The 21341-nt window shown below is 38.0% G+C and overlaps 3 protein-coding genes across 6 annotated transcripts in view; 2 read left to right on the top strand and 1 right to left on the bottom strand.

The window, feature by feature from the left end:
- LOC105702755 (focal adhesion kinase 1) overlaps positions 1-10920 on the bottom strand; it is a 55374-nt gene extending 44454 nt beyond the window's left edge. For all 3 annotated transcript variants that reach the window (XM_012430578.1, XM_012430576.1, XM_012430575.1), the window contains exon 1: positions 10141-10920. The gene's annotated coding sequence lies outside the window, so the exon portion shown is untranslated. The remainder of the gene's footprint in view (positions 1-10140) is intronic.
- Positions 1074-8489, top strand: LOC105702753. 2 transcript variants are annotated; one of them, XM_012430574.1, is made up of 4 exons: positions 1074-1267; positions 2553-2640; positions 3633-7904; positions 7970-8131. In XM_012430574.1, exons 1-4 carry the CDS (start codon positions 1208-1210, stop codon positions 7984-7986), a joined length of 4437 nt encoding a protein of 1478 aa, XP_012285997.1. In that variant the 5' UTR covers positions 1074-1207; the 3' UTR covers positions 7987-8131. The 2 variants fall into 2 exon arrangements, with proteins under 2 accessions (XP_012285997.1, XP_012285995.1); XM_012430572.1 differs by having other exon boundaries at positions 3633-8489.
- Positions 10921-12028: 1108 nt separating the features above from the next.
- On the top strand, positions 12029-20449 carry LOC105702759 (probable phospholipid-transporting ATPase IIB). The gene is made up of 13 exons (XM_012430584.2): positions 12029-12236; positions 12888-13032; positions 13586-13858; positions 14122-14364; positions 14597-14785; positions 14874-15445; positions 15779-16195; positions 16645-16810; positions 16877-17255; positions 17592-17832; positions 18209-18375; positions 19174-19377; positions 19459-20449. Exons 1-13 carry the CDS (start codon positions 12151-12153, stop codon positions 19590-19592), a joined length of 3216 nt encoding a protein of 1071 aa, XP_012286007.1. The 5' UTR covers positions 12029-12150; the 3' UTR covers positions 19593-20449.
- The last annotated feature ends 892 nt before the right edge of the window (positions 20450-21341 follow it).

Below are 21341 nucleotides of genomic sequence, written 5' to 3' on the forward strand. Positions count from 1 at the left end.
TTTTTCGGAAAAAATAGTCTTTATATAACATAGACCAGAATCAAGGAATATTTCCTCCCATTATTTACTTTTAGAAGACTCTAAAGCAACAATTGAGCGAGTCAGGAATCATACTCAATCATTTAAAACATGATGTTAACAGAAAGGTGTATATACATCCGAATGAAAAGAAAATGTATCAAAGTACAACGTAAGTAACTTGTGCCATGTTCCTGCTCGCGGGGAGAAAAAATGAGTTGTCGTTGAATACCGCAGGTGGCGCCACGGTCGATTAGAGTATCAAAAATCACGAATCCAGAGGATTTTTTGAGTTTTTCTTTGATCTCCTGATAATCCTCTCCTGAAATTGCATTTGGAGTATGAATTTCAGGAGAGGATTATGAAGATATCAATGTAAAACTCAAGGAATCCTTTGGATTCGTGATTTCTTTTTCTTTTTCGTATAAATATAAATATCAAATTAAGCGCATAAGACACTTTTTTTGCCTTTATCCCGTTTATCGATTACCAGAGTGTTCTAAATTCTCGTAAAATGGTCTTGACCCTTTCGTTTCTCCCATTGGAGCCTTCGATAATTGTATATTAATCGAAATATGAGAGCTCGACGTCATTATGGGTCTGATCATGAAGAAAAGGACTTCCTCCTGATAATTCGAGGTTTTCTGACCCTGCAGTCGATTAGAAATTCTTATCTCAAAGTCGTATCCGAAACGGCTTGTAATCAGGGGACCTCAAAATTGAATCCCACCTTACGGTCATACTCAACTAAAATTCAATATCGACCATTTTGATAACGGAGTTACGACGAAGGTGGGATGCCGGGTAAAATTTGGAAAGAACGATCTACGTAATAAAACATTTTCAATTACATGCGCAATAAGTTCCATAAGGCGGGCAATAAAACGTACAAGTCGACGGGGCGTATTACTTATCCGAAACACCTTACGATGGCCAATCGCAATAGGAAAGTCTTCCGTATTTGATTGTGATAATCACGAAGAAGGGATTTCCTCGGAGGAAATATAAACGACGAAGAGACCGTTCGTCGACTTTAATAACAATTAGAAGTCAGCATATGTCCAGTGCTCGTCAATGAACTAGAAATATGACGGAGCTGAAATTAGGATAAAGACTGTCGAACGGCTGCATTAAAGCGTAAAATAAAGTGGCATGTATCGTCGATAATTGTACATAGTACGTAACGAAAATGAAGATTTTAATCACCCTCTGCATTGCCTCTCTCTTCTTCTCCTTCAATTACTTAAAGGTGAGTCGACGAAAGTAAATGAAAAGTGAATATAACTTAATCGCTTGTTAGGTCTGTGTGAAATGCAGTTGGAGGCACAAAGAAAATTAACAGGTTTAATTAAATGTTTCTGTCATGTAGATGTTTGTGCCATTTCTTTTTACAAAAACCAAAACTGTTAACCATTTGAACACGGAGCCATTCCGACATATGGGCGAAATTCGTCTGACCGTGCAGGCAATATTGGACCAAACGTCAGTCGCCTTTACGCGCTCTTAGTAGCCAAAGGGTTAAAAAAAAAAGATAAACAAATTCCGAAAATGACCATTGTAACATTTTTGATGTTCTGAGAGGTTCTGAATTTTCCTGACGTCGGAGAACCCATTAGAGTCGAAAAATCCAAATTTCCACGACTTCGGAATTTGTTTATCCTTTTGAACCGCTTTGATTTTTGTAAAAAAAAATGCCACAAACAAAACTCAACATGACACAAACGTCTATATCACATTATATATACGCTATTGCTGCAAGTATGATAAAGGATTTACGTAAAAATAATTTGTAAAAAATCAGCTCTTTCTCTAGTAGCACAAAATATTCATCCTATATTTTCTATATACTTAACGAATATCGTACATTTTGTAAATATTTACCAGACATTTGAAATATTTGCAAAACGTCTACTTTAGAATATTATCTCTATAATATTTATATAATATTAGCTCCATGTGTTTTCATAATATTTTTCTACCAGATATACAAAACATTTCGTATCATTTTAATACAAGTATTTATTACATATCTGTCGAATAGATTATAAACGTTTTAAAAATATTTAAAATCAAATTCACACGTTTTGCTCCCATAATGAAATAGTCGGACGAAAATATTAGAATAATTTCTCGTGTTTTTTTATGCCAAATGAAGTGTCCGATAATAGTCGTGAAGTAAAAAATGTATTTTTATTACGTTAATAAGTTAAAAAATATAATTTCTCTATATGTTTATAAATTATTATACGAAAACTCAAAACATTAATTTAGAAAAAATGATTAAACTTTGAAAATAATTTCAAGTTAAAATTTTAAAAGGTGTCTTTAGACACCTTTGGTAGAAATAGTGTTAAAGTAACATGGAAATTTAATATTCCTCCATTGTATGAACCTCCATCACTTACGCAACAGATAAGAGAAATCCATTTCTTTAATGTGCCGGAAATTAAAATACCACGTACGTCGTAATCGACATTATCGTTATGGTTTACGTAATAAGGAAAATTTAACTTTCTCCATTTTCACGTTACTAGGTGCATGGGAATACAACCGAGAAGTTGAATGAAGTACCAAGCGATGATAATTTGCAGAGGACTGATAATCCAGAGAATCTCGATAATGGTATCTTCAAAATCTCTTGAAATTATATGTTTTACACATTCAGAAAAAAAAAGGAACTGGTAAATTGAACAATTAAATTCCGTTAAGCCCATTGTTTTTCTTGAAAGAACGCAATTTATTGTTTGATTTACTATAAATTAGTATCGGCAACTATTTCTCTAATAGGTGAGCATCTTACTGGTTCTTGTCGGAATTTTGTATTAACGGTAACAATGTTTATCGTAAAATCTGCAAGCATTTTGAAATAGTTACATTACCTTTTAAATAGTGTCGACTCTCGTTGCAAAACGTTGTTATTTAATTTACTTTCAGTAACTACAATATTGCTAGTACAACCGTTTACCATTGCGGGTTGGTTAAAACAATTTCTGTTTTGTACCAAACGTTACCGAAAACTTTGTTCATTTTCGACAGTATCGATAATTGGCGAGGTTTTCTCGCAAATGATATAAAGAATTCGTTTGTATATAAGACACTACTCTATCCCTAATTGACATATTGTTATATGTCAATATGACATATAATTGACATATGTACAAGAGTACCGCCAAATCAAACATAATAAATTTAATAAACGTCTATAATTACAAAGAATTATTTTTGTAAACAGATTTACTGATTAACAGAACTATCCCCCACGGTTAAAAATCCTATCTGGGCATGTAAAATTTACGATGACATATCAGTTACGTTTACAATAATGAAGCAAAATTTTACTATACGAACAGGAGAAGTTTTAGTTATTCTTTCTAGATAAGTATAGCAAACATAGAATAGTTCATTTGACTACTTCCGAACAAAAAATATAGTAACCGTTACTCGATTTCCCAGTTCAGAAAAGAAAAGTTAATTTTACTATTACAAGTATCCGAGTCCCTTTTGAACTATACGAACTAGTTGAAAAGTAGTTAATTTAACTAGATTTTTATCTCAGTCCATTCATTGCTACAAAAATGGTTTAAAAATAAATCATACTTTATTAAAATTTATAGAAGACGTCCCTATTGGAATCGCTCGTGGCAATATTGAGCGAAAGCAGTCAGAAGATGATACTACTTTGTCAATATCATCGGAAGAAGATTTCTCCAACGAAATAGCAAAAATGAAGAAAGATGATATTTTGGAATTCATACAAAAATACAATTCGTCATTTGGAGAAGAAGATCAGACGAAAGCTTCCGGCAGGTTTTTTTTGCCAACTGGTAAAATGACCAAGTTTAACAAATGGATACTGGAAAAAAAGAATCAGTTTTTCCCACAACGTCCCGCGGCTCCACCTGCTCCACCTCCACCACCTCCATCAACTCCTCCAGCTCCATCTCCAAAGCCACGTCCAGCACCTCCACCACCTCCACCAGCTCCATCTCCAAAGCCACGTCCAGCACGTCCACCACCTCCACCAGCTCCATCTCTGAAGCCACGTCCAGCACCTCCACCACCTCCACCTCCAAAGCCACGTCCAGCACCTCCATTACCTAAGCCAGATACTGTCCCTTCTCCACCAATCACTCCTTCTCGACCAAAGTTAAATCCTGCACCAGATTTTGAAAAATCTCTAGTGAGGCCACCACCAATCTGGTTACTTTCTACACCACTTAAACCCAATCCTCACCCGGCGCCATTTCCTCAACAGACACTAACTCCTCGACCGAAATATCGACCGATACCACCCCCCCGACCAAAATCACCCACCAGACCAATGCCACCCCATGGACCAATGCTACCCGCCCGACCAATACCACCCCCTCGACCAATTCCACCCGCCCGACCAATACCACCCCTTTGGGCAATACCAACCCCTCAAACAATACCACCCCACCGATCAATACCAACTCCCAGACCAACGCCACCCCCCTGGCCGATGCCACCCCACCGACCAACACCACCCCCTCGGCCAATGTCACCCTCTCGACCAATACCACCCCTCCTACCAATACCACCCCAACAACGAATACCAACCCCTCGCCCAAAACCACCCTTCCAAAAAACACCAACCCTCCGACCAACACCAATCCCACCTTCGCGACCATTACCAATACCTTATCCGCTAGAAATTCCTCGACCATTACCTCCTCTTGAAATAATTTTTACTCCTCAATCAAAACCATGCTACCAATCAAATCGCCCCACAACGTCACCTTTATTGCCTTTGTTAAATCTTCCGATACGTTATCCCGATTCCTCCCCAATGTTAGGACCAATGTTTCAATTACTGGGAAGTCCGTCAAAGCCCATTCCCTCGTCACTCGGTATTCGCCGTCCACCAGGGGCAGGTCATCCTCCATGCATGCCTAGACCAAAAGAAAGTACATACCCCCCAATGAAATCTGGCCCTCCATCGAACTATTTGATCAACTATTCGAAAAATGCCAACTATATTCCGTGGCCATCAAGCCCGAATATCCCTGCACGTGTTCCAATGACGTTTGGAGCATACACGTGGACGGTACCACCGTCCTTGCTACCTACATCAACTTTTAACACTATTAAATGTAGATATCAAAAGCCAATGTCGAAATATCCCGGCAGGACCGATAGAAAAAGTACCAAGGAGGATAACCCATTAAGATTCACCGACACGTATGAAACAGAGTGGAGGATTTTAAACCACGAGAGTACTTCCGGTGACACGGATTACGAGACGCGGATTATACATGGCCGGAGACCTGGAGAATATGAGACTGTTAATTGCGAAGTAAATAACCCACCTTATTGTTTCAGAAGTGGAAGCTTCTTAAATACCGCTGATAATGCAGATTATGATACTGACGGAACAGCAGCGCGTAAAGTGGAGGGTGGTATTATCGATGCCGAGGTTGATAACGAGATAATTGGCGCGAGGAATAATATTCAATTTCAAGATGAAAGTAATCCGGAAAATGGCGGACCTTATGAAGATCCTTTAGGAGGTTCACCGGATTTGTTACGTAATCAGGGTTACAAAATAAAATACGAAGACGAGAACGACGAGCCACGATGTGTAGATGAGGATTTTGGTGATGATTATAGATATGATAAAAATGGAGCTTTCGTTGTCATTGTCTTAGGGCCTTTCGATAACCAATTACGGCTAACTCAGTCGAACAATGTTTTAGACGGTGTAAACAATATCCAGGAATATGATAGAGGTTGTAATGTAAACTACCGAGTGGAAACCAGAAAGCTTTTGAAAGAGCCTGTTGATGTAGAGAAAACGAAGCTTTTGTTGCAGAACGAACAAATGGAGATTTCAATGCAAGGGGAGGGAAAGGGTGACTCGGATGAGGAAGATTTGCCGAAAAATGGAGAAATGAGTCGAACCATCGAAGGGAGGCACGGATCACCGATCGAAGATGAAAGTATGGCCAAATTGTCCGCAAATCGGGCCGAATTTGTAAATGAAAATGGGAAAGTAATCGCTAAGCCTATCAGTGTATTGGTGCGCAGATATATGGAAATGGGCGATCGTGAAATAAGAAGAAATAGACTGCAGCTGGGAGATGTAGATCGGAATTATGAAAAGTCTATACAAGGTATAACGAACGTTCAAAGTGAGGATACTTCTGATAACCGATATCAATATACATTATATGATGGGACACAAGGGTCCCACAAAAATGATGTCGAAAGGTCCACGAGTGCCGAAACGGGATTGAAAAAATCTATCCAACTGGAAATGTCTATCCATGATAAAACGAACGTCCAACGTGATAACTCTGATAACCGATATAAATATACATTACATGATGGAACACAAGGGTCCCACAAAAATGATGTCGAAAGGTCCACGAGTGCTGAGACGAGATTGAAAAAATCTATCCAACTGGAAAAGTCTATCCAAGATAAAACGAACGTCCAAAGTGATAACTCTGATAACCGATACCAATCTACATTACATGATGGGACACAAGGGTCCCACAAAAATGATGTCGAAAGGTCCACGAGTGCCGAAACAAGATTGGAAAAATCTATCCAACTGGAAAAGTCTATCCAAGATAAAACGAACATCCAAAGTGATAACTCTGATAACCGATATCAGTATACATTACATGATGGGACACAAGGGTTCCCCAGGGATGATGTCGAAAGGTCCACGAGTACCGAAACAAGACTGGAAAAATCTATCCAACTGGAAAAGTCTATCCAAGATAAAACGAACATCCAAAGTGATAACTCTGATAACCGATATCAATATACATTACATGATGGGACACAAGGGTCCCACAAAAATGATGTTCAAAGGTCCACGAGTGCCCAAACAAGACTGGAAAAACCGCAAAGAGAGGTGAAATCGATGAACAATGAACTCGTCGATGAACGAACAGTTGAAAGCGAGAAAAACGAAGACCTTAGAAAAAATGAGAGTGTGGAAAATGAAGAAATATCGACCAAATCTAACAGTTTGAGTGACACAACGCCAAACCATTCTAATACATATGAAGGGTCGAAAAAATTGAATAAAGCCAATTTAAAAAGTCAAGTTAGAAGCGATATTAATCAAATGAATCAAATGAACGGGTTGGAAATAGAAAAGGAGACATCTACTGTAACCCCGAGCATAATCATTGGAAATAATGACGAAAATGAGACGAAGAACGAATCAAGTGAATCGATTGATAAGACAGAAATGGTTGCCCATTTAGGCAGAATATTGAATGATAACGTTCCGGAGGTAAATGAATTATTCCCCGATAAATTGGAAAGGGTCGAGAAGAAAGCCGAATTCATAAATGCAATATCACCGTTTCCGATAACCGAGGAAGTTGAAAATAAAGGTAAAAGAGTCGACGATGAAAACGGAATGAAAAGAGAAACCGAAATTGAAATTAATCATTTTAACGACCCTACAATGGGAGATTTAAACAATGATCTCGAAAATGACATTCGACAAAGTGGAAACGTGGAGAAAAGGACGGAAAATTCTAACAGTGAGAGAACCGGGGATAAGGATAAAATTAAAGACAACGAAGGAGCCAATAAAAGAAAAACGAGAACGTTATCTAGTCAACTATTTGAAATTGATAAAAGCCCAGAGACGAGTGTCAGTGAAGAAGTATTTAGAGAAAATTCAGAAACGATTACCGAACACTTTCCTGGGACATTTGTTGGCGATGCCAGAAATCTCAATGGAAATAAAGAAAAAGAAAGTTTATTGATACCAACAATGGGTGGTGGATATTTTGTCACGCCAAATCCGTATGTCAAAGCTGTGCCAGCAATGTATAAAAATAAAACTCCGAGAAATGAGAACTTTCAGGACGACCCCCAAGGTAGAAATGACCCAGGTAATTATAACCGTAGATTTAATAAATACAGGAATTATAAACATAGAATTAATAACTCGGTCCAGGAAAAGGAAACCGCTAACGGCAATAACGAAACCGAAGACACTCTCGATGGAAAAGTTAAATCAGGGACGTATGTTAGAATATTCGATATCACGAATTTCACGACAAAGAAATACGAAGAGAGCGTTGCCCTCAGAATGATGGACCCCGTGAAAATGGAAAAGGAGAGGACGGAAGATCTTGCGTTTTTCCGAAAGTTACAACAAGAGGCAAGGAAGAACGAGCCTACTAATCAGGATAGTCCGGAGATAACGGATCGCTGGAAAGGTTAACACGAGCAGATAACACAAGGGAGTAGAAACGAAGAAGATTGAAGATTTATATGAACATATACAAATTAACTCGAGGGAAGGGAAATGGAGAAAACGAAGGAGAGCATAACGATTTACGAATTTTTCTCAAATTTCTATAGATTACCTTCCTTACGATCTTACGCAAAACGTGCCCTAAGTGTTATTTAAATCTGTAATGTGTGGGTTCCAACTTAATATAGCTGTCTTGAGGACAGCCTTCGTTTCGTTACTCCACCTTATCGGAAATCTTATTACGATAAAAAAATGTCAATTCCACGTCTCCTTCACCGTAGCGTAAACAATTGCGTTTCCTCATGACGCGACAGGATGCAGAATTTATATTACTACCCTCTGGGAAGAAAACACCGAATATAGTGAATCCAGATATATTGACCTAAAAGGAAAGTTACTATAAAGTACCGTTTGGTAATGTTACGTAAAATACTTCCCTTAAGTATTTTACGTAACATTCAAGTAAACTACCTAACAAATTACCCAACAAAGATGGCGGTGCTGTAACCTTATTTTTCTTCAAAGTGTCTTAGGTATACATCACTTGTAAATAAATATTTTAGTAAAAAAGAAAGAAAGGAATAAAGAATGATGGCAAGTAGTAGTAAACCAATAAAAAGGTCTATGCTTCAACATTCTAGTTTCCCGTAAATTCATAACAATGCATATCAATTCGTATGCCCGTTGGAAACAGGAACAGGAAATCCAGAAACGTAAAGACCCACATTCATGTAATTCACATCGCGTATGAAACCAGAGTAAAATACCTAGTAATTTGCTGTAAAGAACCGCGTAAAGTTACCTAGGGTATTTTACTTACCCAACCCTGGGGGTCCATTACGTAAAGCAAATTGAGCGAAAATGTGAAAAATGAGTAGCTCACGATATTACGGAACATTTTTGGTGATGAAAATGCGAGACCATTCATATGAATCAGTTCAGGACAAATTTTTAAGCGAAATGGTGAAGCATAAACTCGAGTCCTCTTCTTTACTTTTAACGGCTTTTCATCTTCCCGCCTTTTCTGCCTATAACACCCTACCTCTCGCAATTTTCGATTTACAAGGTATCTACCATTATTTAACAATATTACTAGACCGGAAATACTAGTCATCTCGTTCTTTCATATGTGCCCATAATTATGAAAGTGGTCTAAGTCAAAATTGAAAAAAAAAATGAGTTTATCAGTTATTTCACGCCACATTGTTTCAAACGAAATTAATTCAATGTAATTTCGAAACAAATAATATATGACTCAGCCACTTTCATAATTATGGGCACATATATCGAATACGTAATTCGGCGAATAAACCCACGTGAGATGAAAGTGCGAGAAGTGAGCGCCCTCGTCAAAAATACGTAATAAACGCCCTGGTACCTATGCGACCGTTATTATAAAACAAGAATACGAATCAGACTCGAGCAACGTTATCAGTATAGATACGTATAGATGCGTTCGATGGATCTATCCCATCTAATCCACTTAATCGATGATTTACGATCACATCCTCGGAATCAGCGATGCCATTTTCACCGTTTTTCATTCATGAAAAACGAGCGATGCAACCCCGTCATTTCCGAGATCCCAATGCCACTTATTAACGGCCAGAGGGCAGTGACCTGTCTAAAAAAGGACAGGAGTATAATCGGCCTCCGAGAGAGGGTATTTAAGAGGGTACGACGGCATTCCATGTAACCCGATTCCCATAACCCCGACGAATTATCCCGGGGTTATGGGAATACTCGAGCGAAGTGCAAAACTCGTACTCGAGTCGACGGCGTCCCTGTCATAAAGGGCCGAGTAATTATCAGGGGGAGAGAAAAAAAGCATTAGGAAAAATATGCCAAGGGGCTTCGTCGATACTTACGGTAGCGAGAACGGGGTCTCGAAGCTTCTTGGGCCTTCCAGCTTTACGGAAACCCCCCCGAGAAAAGTCGGCAAGACTCGGCTAAACTCGGCTAAACTCGGCTCGTCCTTTCCCGACGCGGCGTTGCACAATACGTTAGAGAGTCACTTTCGGTCACTGGTCTTTCCAAAAGCAGATTCGACTGCCCGGCGTAAGCAACGTTCTACTCTCAGCGGAGGGGAATAAAAAAAAACGAAAAAAAAAGCAAACCGGGAAGGAAAACGGAGTAGAGCCAAGAAAATCGAGGGAAAAATGTGAAAACCTCCGCCCGGAGGTTATCCAGCCGGTGCTCGGTAATCTCCAAGTTTCTCGCACTTAGGTTCCAGCGGCGTTCAATCAATTAAATGGATCTTAATCGACGAGGCGAGCCGACTCGCCCGTAGCCCTGAGAACGATGGAGATGCTCGTTTACAGGGGGCGGTCCATTTCGGCGAGGAGTCAGGTGGAGGAGCGACTCATTCCGCGACGTGTCCCGACGCGGTTAATGGGAGGACCTCCTAATGGGGTCGGATTATATTCCCTTAGGAGAATGCCAGAGCGAAACGGCCGAGCAGACGCGACCGCTTCGTTTAGGTGACGTTAGCCCTCGTCGGGAAGAACACTTTTCTCTCAATGTACGCGCGCATGAGAACGTTATGCCTACGAGCTCGCGAGAAGATCGGCCAAATCGCGCGATGTCGTCGAGAGAGGCGAGAAAGAATGCCGCAAACAGTGCACGTCGGACGGCAATCGTCAATTCAATCGTCCGCGATCAGTTGTAAACACTGTCCGCCATGCCTAGCACGGAATCTGTCAATGCAAGAGCCCGTGGCGGTATCTCGTGGATCGGTCGGGTACTAGGGAGAGGAAAGTAGTCAGGGGGAGCGCCGCTAGGCGGCGGCGGCGGCGATCGTTCTCTGTAGCGGTTCTCCACTGAAATATTTAGTAAACTGGCTTATAAATTTATGCCAAGCCAGTTCACATGAATGGTCTCGCATTTTCATCACCAATAACGTTCCGTAATACCGTCAGCTACTCATTTTTCACATTTTCGCTTAATTTGCTTTACGTAATAGACCCTATGGTACCACTGAAATATATATAGTAAACTGAAACCACTGAAATATATAATCAGAGATGAGCATAAAATAAACTTTAACCACTGAAATATATAGTAAACTGGAACGCAGGGTTAGATAAGTAAAATACCTTGGGTAATTTACATAGTTCCTTACAGTAAATTGCTAGGTATTTTACTTTACAAATTTCATACCTGATGTAAATTACATGAACAAACATGGGACTTTGTTTCTGCAGTTCCTATTCGTGATACGCTTAAAATTCCAAATTTTCCATGGAATGTATGGAAAACTGGAACGTTAAAGCCTAGATTTTTTAATGTTTGCTTTATTTCTATCTTTTTTTGACTAAAATGTTTATCTAGTGATGTATACTTAAGACACTTTGAAAAAAATAAGGTTTCCGTACCGCCATCTTTGTCGCGAAATTTATTAGGTATTTTATTGGGATTTTACGCAAAGTACTTCTCTTAATTATGTTACGTAAAAAACCCTGAATGACACGTCACTGTATAACCCTTATTCGGGGCCCGTATATTCTAAGTCTATGGTGTAAACCACTTAAACTTCGATTAACTCGAGTTTAAGTGATTTACAGCAGGTTTAAACTGTGTATAAACCAGCTAAATTTCAATTAACGAATTATGGAACCGGACCTATATATTTCAAGATTACAGAGCGACCTCTGTACCGTGGAATTCGTACTAGGATTGCAAAGCGCATTTCCTTTTTGTATTACTGCACTTTTCTTGCACATCTCGATTCATCGGTTTTGCATTTAGTGTTTGACGTTATAATCAGTTATTGTCAGTTATAACGTATGACCACATTTGTATAAGGATACAGCTGTCATTTTGGTGTTGTATTTTTATCGATGTTTAGAAGTTTTGTTCATTTTGAGTATTGTTAATGAATGGAGACGCAAAGCAATATTGTAAGGCTTTCGAAGGAAGATATTCCACTGATATCTAAACCGCAAAGTGATGGCTCTTGGGCAAGGTGGGATATTTTATAATATCCGTTTATTAATCATCAAATTAAACTTTATCGTTTAATTTCCTCGTTGTGTATGTCTCCTTAAGGAAAGCTAAAAAAAATGTACACGAACTGTAACGTAGCAATCGGTTTCAAAATGCTGGAAGTAGTTGACTATAGTTGTTTAAATAATAGAAATGATGTGTATTTTGTGATCCTGTAATGAACGTCAACGTTTCATGATTACTTCTGATGTATGTTGTATGAATAACAGCTCACTATGATATTCTGCTTATTGACATGTAAATTTGTTATAGTATTTTTTATATGGTTTCAATATTGCCAATTTATAATGAAGAAACGTAATACGAATTACACTATTCTAAGAATTACTATAATCTATTTAGTTAGTTCTTTTCAAAGTTGTTATACTTACTACATTGGCATTCATATTTTAATAGCTTTGTAATTTCAGTCGATAGATAATCATTTGCATTTTGGTTTAATGAATTCAGATTTATTGACAATAATGTTAAAATAAATTCAAGTTGATATTCTAACTTTGCTTATGGGTAATGCAACAAGAATAGTTTATTATTTTAATCTGCCTTAGTCAGCTGTAAATATCTAATTTTTATAGTTTTTGTTCCCATTGATTGGTGTTTTCTTTATCAGATGTTGGAGTTGGGTTTGGCGAAGGTGTTGTCGAGAACGAGAGCTCAGAGCTCGAACGATTCATGTCGGACAAGTTTCGTACGAGAAATTCCCAACTAATGTTATACGGAATCAGAAATACAACGTATTTACATTTCTGCCACTGGTAAGTCCTTTAATACAAGCTTCTTTTTTGTCCAATAGTTTCGATGATGATGCAAAATTATTTTAATGTCTTATTACCACTGTAAAGCCGATAGATGTATTTTGTAATTTTTGTAATGGTCATAATTTCATTTAATCCAAATAATAAGAAATATCTCACCACTGGTTTCATTGATATTAGTGCTGTGCTTCGAGGTGAAACCACAAAACTACTCCCTTGCATTGTCCAATTTGAAGTATAATTTGATTCCTTAAAACTGATTTACAGCAGATTTGAAATGTATGTGTCTCATAGAATTCATTTTACCACAGCATATAAAAAATTGAAGAAAATAGGAGGAGTGACTAAAGTAATCTTCCTTAGCAGTGACTCCATTTGGAAAACATACTATATCTTTATTCGGTTTGGAAAAATTTTGATGGTACTCTTATTGCTTTGTTTTTTGTCAGAAATTGCAACAGCTACTTACTGGGCACATTATGAAACACGCAGTGTATTTCATGAACTTCAACATAGGTATTTATCTATTGTTTCATACTTTTCTCCATTTCAGGTTCTTTTCCAGCAATTCAAGTTTTTCCTAAATCTCTACTTTTTAATAATGGCTATATCGCAGTTCATACCTGACATCAGAATCGGGTATTTATATACATACTGGGGTCCTCTTGGTTTTGTGCTAACTGTTACAATTTGCCGTGAAGCTGTCGATGACTACAGACGCTACAAAAGAGATAAAGAAGTCAATGCCCAAAAGTACTATCGTCTTCTAAAGGATCGTGCCACGCCAGAGTTAGTTTCCAGTTCAAAACTACGCGTCGGTGACTTGGTAAGTATACGACTAATCAAGTGACTTCAAAGTTAGTAGACTCAGCATACTGAATTTGTGTTAGAAATACATTAGTTGCATTTTTATCACGCATATTTATTTGCTGAAAGATGAAAAGAAATACATCATAGAATTTAATTTACTACAACATATTAGAAACTGGCCAAAATCGGAGGGACCTGCTACAGCTTAATTCCTTCCTCTTTGTAGTTGAATGACTTGTCATTAAGCAATCGTAAAGCAAGTGTTTTGTATTTTTCCAGGTTATAGTGGATAAAGGGCAAAGAGTGCCTGCCGACTTGGTACTTTTAAGAACAACTGAAAAATCGGGGGCTTGTTTTGTGAGAACCGATCAATTGGACGGCGAAACGGATTGGAAATTACGTTTAGCAGTGCCAGCTACGCAAAAACTTGATGATGACTTACAGCTATTTGATATTAAAGCGACATTGTATGTGGAAAAACCCCAGAAAGACATTCATAGTTTTATTGGTACTTTTACAAGTGTAAGTACTTTCCCAAGCAACTCTCTCATAGCAATCAATGACGAGTAATTTTAAACGAGAACATTTCTGTCCGATATCAAGGTGGTTCGTGTGTAGAAATGGCATCATATACATATGCTATTGATAAATTATATTTGTTTACGTGTTACGTTTAGCGTGTTAAAATTGTATCAATGATAGAACATGTATAGTAACTGTGATGTTCCAAAAAATTAATATCTGATCATTACAGTACAATGGGCACAGTACCGAAGAAAGTCTTGGCGTAGATAACACCCTTTGGGCAAACACCGCCGTTGCATCCGGCTCAGCTTTGGGAATAGTTGTGTATACTGGTCAAGAAACGAGATCTCTAATGAACCATTCCGCACCGCGATCCAAAGTCGGTTTGCTCGACCAAGAGATAAATCAACTGACGAAAGTAAGCATTCTTTTTGGAAACTGTTCCTTTTCACTATCACTTCAAACTTAAACATTAGTCACTTTATATCACTTTAAACATTTCACAGGTCCTATTCTGTGCTCTCATTGGGCTGGCTTTAGTCATGATGTGTTTAAAAGGATTTAATGGCCCATGGTACAGATACATGTTCCGCTTTGTCCTGCTATTTTCCTACATCATTCCGATCAGCTTGCGAGTGAACTTGGACATGGGGAAATCATTTTACGCATGGTGCATACAAAGAGACAAAGAAATAGCCGGTACAGTAGTGAGGACGACCACTATCTCGGAAGAACTCGGCCGAATATCTTATCTGCTGAGTGACAAAACGGGCACTTTGACGCAAAATAAAATGGTTTTCAAGAAATTACATTTGGGTACCATGTCGTATGGACAAGAGACCTACGACGAGATCATATCGCTCCTGGAGTCCTATTATTCGCTCTCGGCTTCCGGTTCACCGAAATTATTTACGCAGATACATGGAGGAAAGGTTCGAAAATCTGAAGGAACTAGAGTTTATGAAGCGGTACAGGCATTGGCATTGTGCCACAACGTAACGCCTGTGTACGATGAACCCGTTTCCACCAATTCTGATTCAGTCAGCGTGAATACTGCAGACACTGGTTCCGTGCAAAGGTGCGCGTATGATTTCACTACAAACTTACACGTATAACTCGATGTTTAAACACTGCATGAAAGATCAATTTTCGTTAAATTGATCAGACGCATATCCTCCATACTCGGAGCTCAATACTTCCCTCCTATCGACCTTTTTCCTTAGAAAAATTATGCCCTCGTACTCATCGAAACCTTGAAGAAATCTCGAATTTTCAAGGTGCAATTGTACATCATCGAGCATGCACATTTTCATAATCCACAGTACACAAACAGTTCATCTTTCATGTTTTCAATACTTTAACGCAAACGCTGAGTGAAGTTTAATTGATAGTGTGTCTCTCCATTTTGTAGCCAAACCGAAGCAGATCAATATTACTATCCCTCGGAGCAGCAACGTAATTATCAAGCGTCTAGTCCAGATGAAGTTGCTTTAGTCAAGTGGACCGAGGAAGTAGGAATTGCTTTAATAAAACGCGATCTCACCTCTATGCAACTTAAAACCCCAAGAGGAAGGATCTTGAATTACACCGTTCTGCAAATATTCCCCTTTACATCCGAAGCTAAAAGAATGGGCATAATAGTAAGGGATGATTCCACTGGCGAGATCACGTTTTACTTGAAAGGAGCAGATGTCGTTATGGCAAGCATAGTTCAGTATAACGATTGGTTGGAAGAGGAATGCGGAAACATGGCTAGAGAAGGTCTTCGCACATTGGTGGTTGCAAAGAAAAATTTAACCGAAGATCAGTACCTTGACTTTGAAGCAAGGTATATCTATTTACGTAATGTCCTGACACACTATTTGTTAAGAGATTATTTACATGGCGATTGACAGACAGCGTGGCTTCAATGCGAGCCGATGTTAACTTCATGAATACACTTTTTCAACGCGATAAAGTGATATGAAAGGCGCTGAGAAATTTAATCGGTATCGATAAAATAAAATACATCTATACTCTTTTTGGTGGTACCGCCATTTTGAATACTCAACTGGTAACATAAACTGACGCGTCACGTTATCGACATTTGTATTTATGTGAAGTCTTGGGAATTTTCCTTGTAAGACCTTCAATTGTCATAATTCAAGGCAGAATTTCTTTATTTAACGCAATTATTAACGTGACGCGTAAGCCGCGTTTTAAGCACAGTAAGATATGTTCAATGTGTAATTTTTATTCTGTGAACAATCTCATTATATTCTTGAATGCGTTTGGCAGATACAACGCGGCAAAGATGTGCGTTAGTGATCGTATTCCCAGAGTCGCAGCGGTTATTGAAAGTCTGGAACGAGAAATGGAACTTCTGTGTGTCACCGGTGTCGAAGATAAATTGCAAGACAGAGTAAGGCCTACGTTAGAAGTGTTAAGAACTGCTGGAATAAAGGTAAGTTTCAAGGATATTACCAATAACGTTAATTGGTCATTATTCACGGATTGATTCTTCTTTCAGATATGGATGTTAACGGGAGACAAATTGGAAACGGCAACATGTATCGCTAAGTCGTCACAGCTTGTTTCACGAACCCAAGGTCTTCATATTTTTAAATCAGTGGTAACGCGAACCGATGCACATTTAGAGTTAAATTCTTTCCGTAAGAAACAAGACTGTGCACTGGTAATAACCGGAGACTCGCTGGAAGTCTGTTTGCAATATTATGAAACTGAATTTTTGGAGCTGGCGTGCAGTTCGCCAGCCGTCGTCTGTTGCCGATGTTCGCCAACTCAGAAAGCCGAAGTCGTTAGCTTAATTCAAAGACATACTGGAAAACGAACGGCAGCGGTAGGAGATGGCGGAAACGATGTATCCATGATTCAAACAGCCGATGCTGGTAAAGTATTTTGATATTATGTCGAAAGGAAGACAATTTTCCTTAATGCAATTTCTGAATACCACAAACTGTTTAATTGCTTCTGTAATGATACGGCAAAAATTTAGGGAATTAGGTTGATCCTTTACAAGAAAAATGTAGGCGTTAATTGTCTTTCGCAACTCATAATCTTTACCGAGATAATAATTATCTTATATTTTACAAATGATGACTTACATATTTACTTATCATCATTCTATTTTCATGAGGATTTTCTTGATTTTCTTCTTGATATATTAGCAATGAGATAAAATAGTTGGCTGTTATATTGTTTCAACAGTTATTCCTTCGTTGCAGGAATCGGTCTTGAAGGTCTTGAAGGAAAACAAGCATCTTTAGCGGCAGACTTTTCAATCTCGCAATTCAGTCATCTTGCAAATTTGTTACTCGTTCACGGGAGAAGAAGCTACAAGCGATCGGCTGCCTTGAGCCAGTTTATCATCCACCGTGGCTTGATCATTTCAACGATGCAAGCCGTTTTCTCGGCTGTATTTTACTTATCGTCCGTAGCTCTTTATCAAGGATTTCTAATGATTGGGCAAGTAAAATATGTTCAACGGCACTATTATAAGAGTAAAACCCAAATTAATGCACGGTACACATTGTCAATCATCGTGCCTTGAAAAATATAAAAAAAAGGAACAGGCAAAATTTACTATTTTTAGTGCAATGTTTTGAACAAAGTAATTCTTTATCAAGGACTTCTAATGATTCGGCAAGTAAAAGATGTACAACGGCATTATTTTAGAGTCAAACCCAAATTAATGCACGGTACACATTGTTAATCATCGTGCGTTGAAAAATATAAAAAAAGAAACGAAAGTGAAATTCTTATCACACGGTTATGTACTCATTTGTCGATATTATGTAAAATGCATGGATGTCTTTGAATTTATAATTCCATATTATTCCAGATACGGAACCATCTACACCATGTTCCCTGTCTTTTCCCTAGTACTGGATAAAGATGTGTCAGGCAGGATTGCTCTCACTTATCCAGAATTATACAAAGAACTTAGTAAAGGACGTTCGCTATCCTATAAAACATTTTTCATATGGGTTTTAATCAGCATTTACCAAGGTAACTGAACAAATTAAAAATGTTATCTTTTTTAATACTAGTTACGACCACGTCCACGTGCTTTAAAGTTCCAACAGAACTTTATTAAATCGGTATTTCCTTTACATGAACTATCGAGAGATAACAATTCATATTTGAAAACAATCGATGCTTAATTTTTTCATATACTACATTTGTGACAATTTATTTCACACTTTTATCTCGGGTTAGTTGCCATGAAAAGCCATTAATCGGCAACGAAACGTGCCTCGGGATTCTGAAATCGATAAAATATTTCTTTGTTTCGGTACATTTGCATATAGGTAATCAAAATCTGTAGAACAATGGGAACATTGTAATTAGTGTAGTACATAACTTAGGTAATAGCAAAGAATTTAGAAGTCCCATGGAAACCCAGATCCTATGTTAGCGCTTGATGCTCTAAAAGTTGGCTAACAAACCGGAAGTGGGACTGAAAGAGAGATCGCATGTATTAGCCAACGATATCTCACATACGGGAAGAAGAGAGACGCATATAGAAAGGCGAATACTGTGGTAAGAGAAAGAAAGAATGCAATTCGCTCTATATTGCCATAAGCTTAAGAGAGATGGAGAGATGATTACAGCGCCGCCATCCGTTGACTAACATACTATTTAGAGCATCCTTCTGGGCTTCTATGGAGACTTATGAATTCTTTGATAATAGGTACGATTGAACATGTACTGTGCGTTTGTATGAATGTAATGCTCCACCGGGTACATAACACCATCCACAAAACGTAAACTTCATACGACGGTTAATGTAAATTTTCTGCGCAGGCGGAGTAATTATGTATGGAGCGCTTATAATGTTTGAAGATGAATTCATTCACATCGTTGCTATCAGCTTCTCAGCCCTGATCGTAACAGAGTTGATTATGGTTGCTTTGACCATTAGGACTTGGCACCGAATAATGATAGTCGCTGAAGTTCTATCGTTCGCTCTGTACCTCTTATCCTTAGTGGTTCTTAAGGAATCTTTTGGTACGTATTAAAAATGTCCAGTAAGGCAATATTTTAAACTTGAAAGGGAACCATCGTTAATGTTATCTTACATTTTCACAGATGCTGAATTTATAAAAACAATGGATTTCGTGTGGAAAGTCCTGGTGATAACATTAGTCTCGTGTATGCCCTTATACATCTTGAAATTTCTGCGGAAGAAGTTCTCACCTCCAAGTTATACGAAGCTGTCGTAAACAATCGACATCGGTAATTGTAAAATCTGCTTCGATCGTTTTATCAATAGAAATACGTAAATAGCTCCACGACAGGAGGCTTAACCAATAAATTTCTCGGTTAATTTATTTTATAATATCTATCTGTCAAAATATTTATCCATAAGAAATGACGTCAAGTTAATCGTAGTGCGTGCATTATACAAATAACTTAGGATAAAAATGATGTTTACACAATAATTAAAGAAATTAAATAACTTCAGGAAACTATCATTACCAGCCTTTAAGTTCAATAGTATTACGTTGTAAATACAAAATTTGTATTAAGGGGTCGTATACGTTTTTCAATGCTAGAGAGAAATTAATATTTGTTAATAATCAGAACAAATCACTGTTATGTCACAGCCGTAATTCTTGTTTTACAAAAGTACACGTTTATAAGGTTGAACAAAAAATGAACATTCAAGAACTATTACAGATACAGTGTCTGCGTATAGTGGCGTAGAAAGGGCTTTTGTGCCACTTAAATTCGGTTTTGGCTCATCTATGAGCTGAAGGTATTTCTGTGATATAAATAATTTTTAAAATATGCAAAAACCAATTCCCTTTTAACAGAGAAATGTATATGACTCCTTGAAAGAAAACATTAAGATGTTGCTTGAATGAGCATTTGTTACAAAAAAAATAAGATAAAAGGTATCTTGCTTCTTGCATTTGCTATATCTCTGATTATTGCAGGATAAAATATCCCTACAACATCTTTGGTGTAAAAATAAATGACTGTAAACTTATCCAAGATGCTGCGACGTCTCTTGATTAAAGTCATCATGTATATTTGTATTGAAATACACCGTGTATAAATAAAAAGAAATAGCGTACATTACATCGCACTGATACCACCCAATAGACAGTAATAGAAGTTATTTCCTAGTATCAGAATTTAAAAAAGTGCTTTCAAAAGAAATAGCTGCCAAATTGTTTAGTGATGTGAAAGTAGCACCGAGAACTTAATCTTTCGTGAAGCATTTGTCTGAACTGGGTGTATCAAATTGTTTGAAATTTTACAACGTGAGAACAGAGATTGCAAGAAAGGCTCCGACACCCGAAACATTTAATGCTTTAATGAAAAATGAACAAAATGATTATAAACAAGTTTAGAAATATAATTTCACGAATGTCAGGACCTTCCACATTCACGTGATAAAGTTTCAAACAATTGGCAAGTGCGCGACCCTGATGAACAATCTCCCATCTCATCTCTGTGATAACGAACATCTTTTAACATCTTTTACCGTCTCTTATCATCGCTTACCAACGAGTCCAGCAAGATCTGCAGCGATGAACTACCCATGATGACTTGAAAGGAAAAATGGATTCTGATAAATGATCCACCTAAACCTGGAAAGGGGCACAAAAGGACAGGCAAAATAGAACACTAACACAAATCCAGGAAGTCTGAGATTAGACAGCGAATAAGTTACCAAAAGTCAAGAATAATAATGGCACATCGATTTCGTTAAATTTACTGAACTGGCATTTTCCATATCGCTAAGTAGGCAAAAATCTATATACATGCAGACTCGACAAAATATAATCAATACGATTGTTCGCCGTCTCTTCTCCAACAATCCTGACAAAATGACATAGAAATAAATAGGAGGGACAACGTGGTCAAAAATGTGGATGGCTGTCCGTTCGAGAGAACGAAAGGCCATCGTAGTTGCCCTCTTCTTAAGGGGCCGCTTCGGCATATAGCCTCTTCGACTCTTG

This window comes from Orussus abietinus, unplaced genomic scaffold (assembly GCF_000612105.2).
Source record: "Orussus abietinus isolate OABI.00-Male unplaced genomic scaffold, Oabi_2.0 scaffold427, whole genome shotgun sequence".
Classification (NCBI taxonomy): Eukaryota; Metazoa; Arthropoda; class Insecta; order Hymenoptera; family Orussidae; genus Orussus; species Orussus abietinus.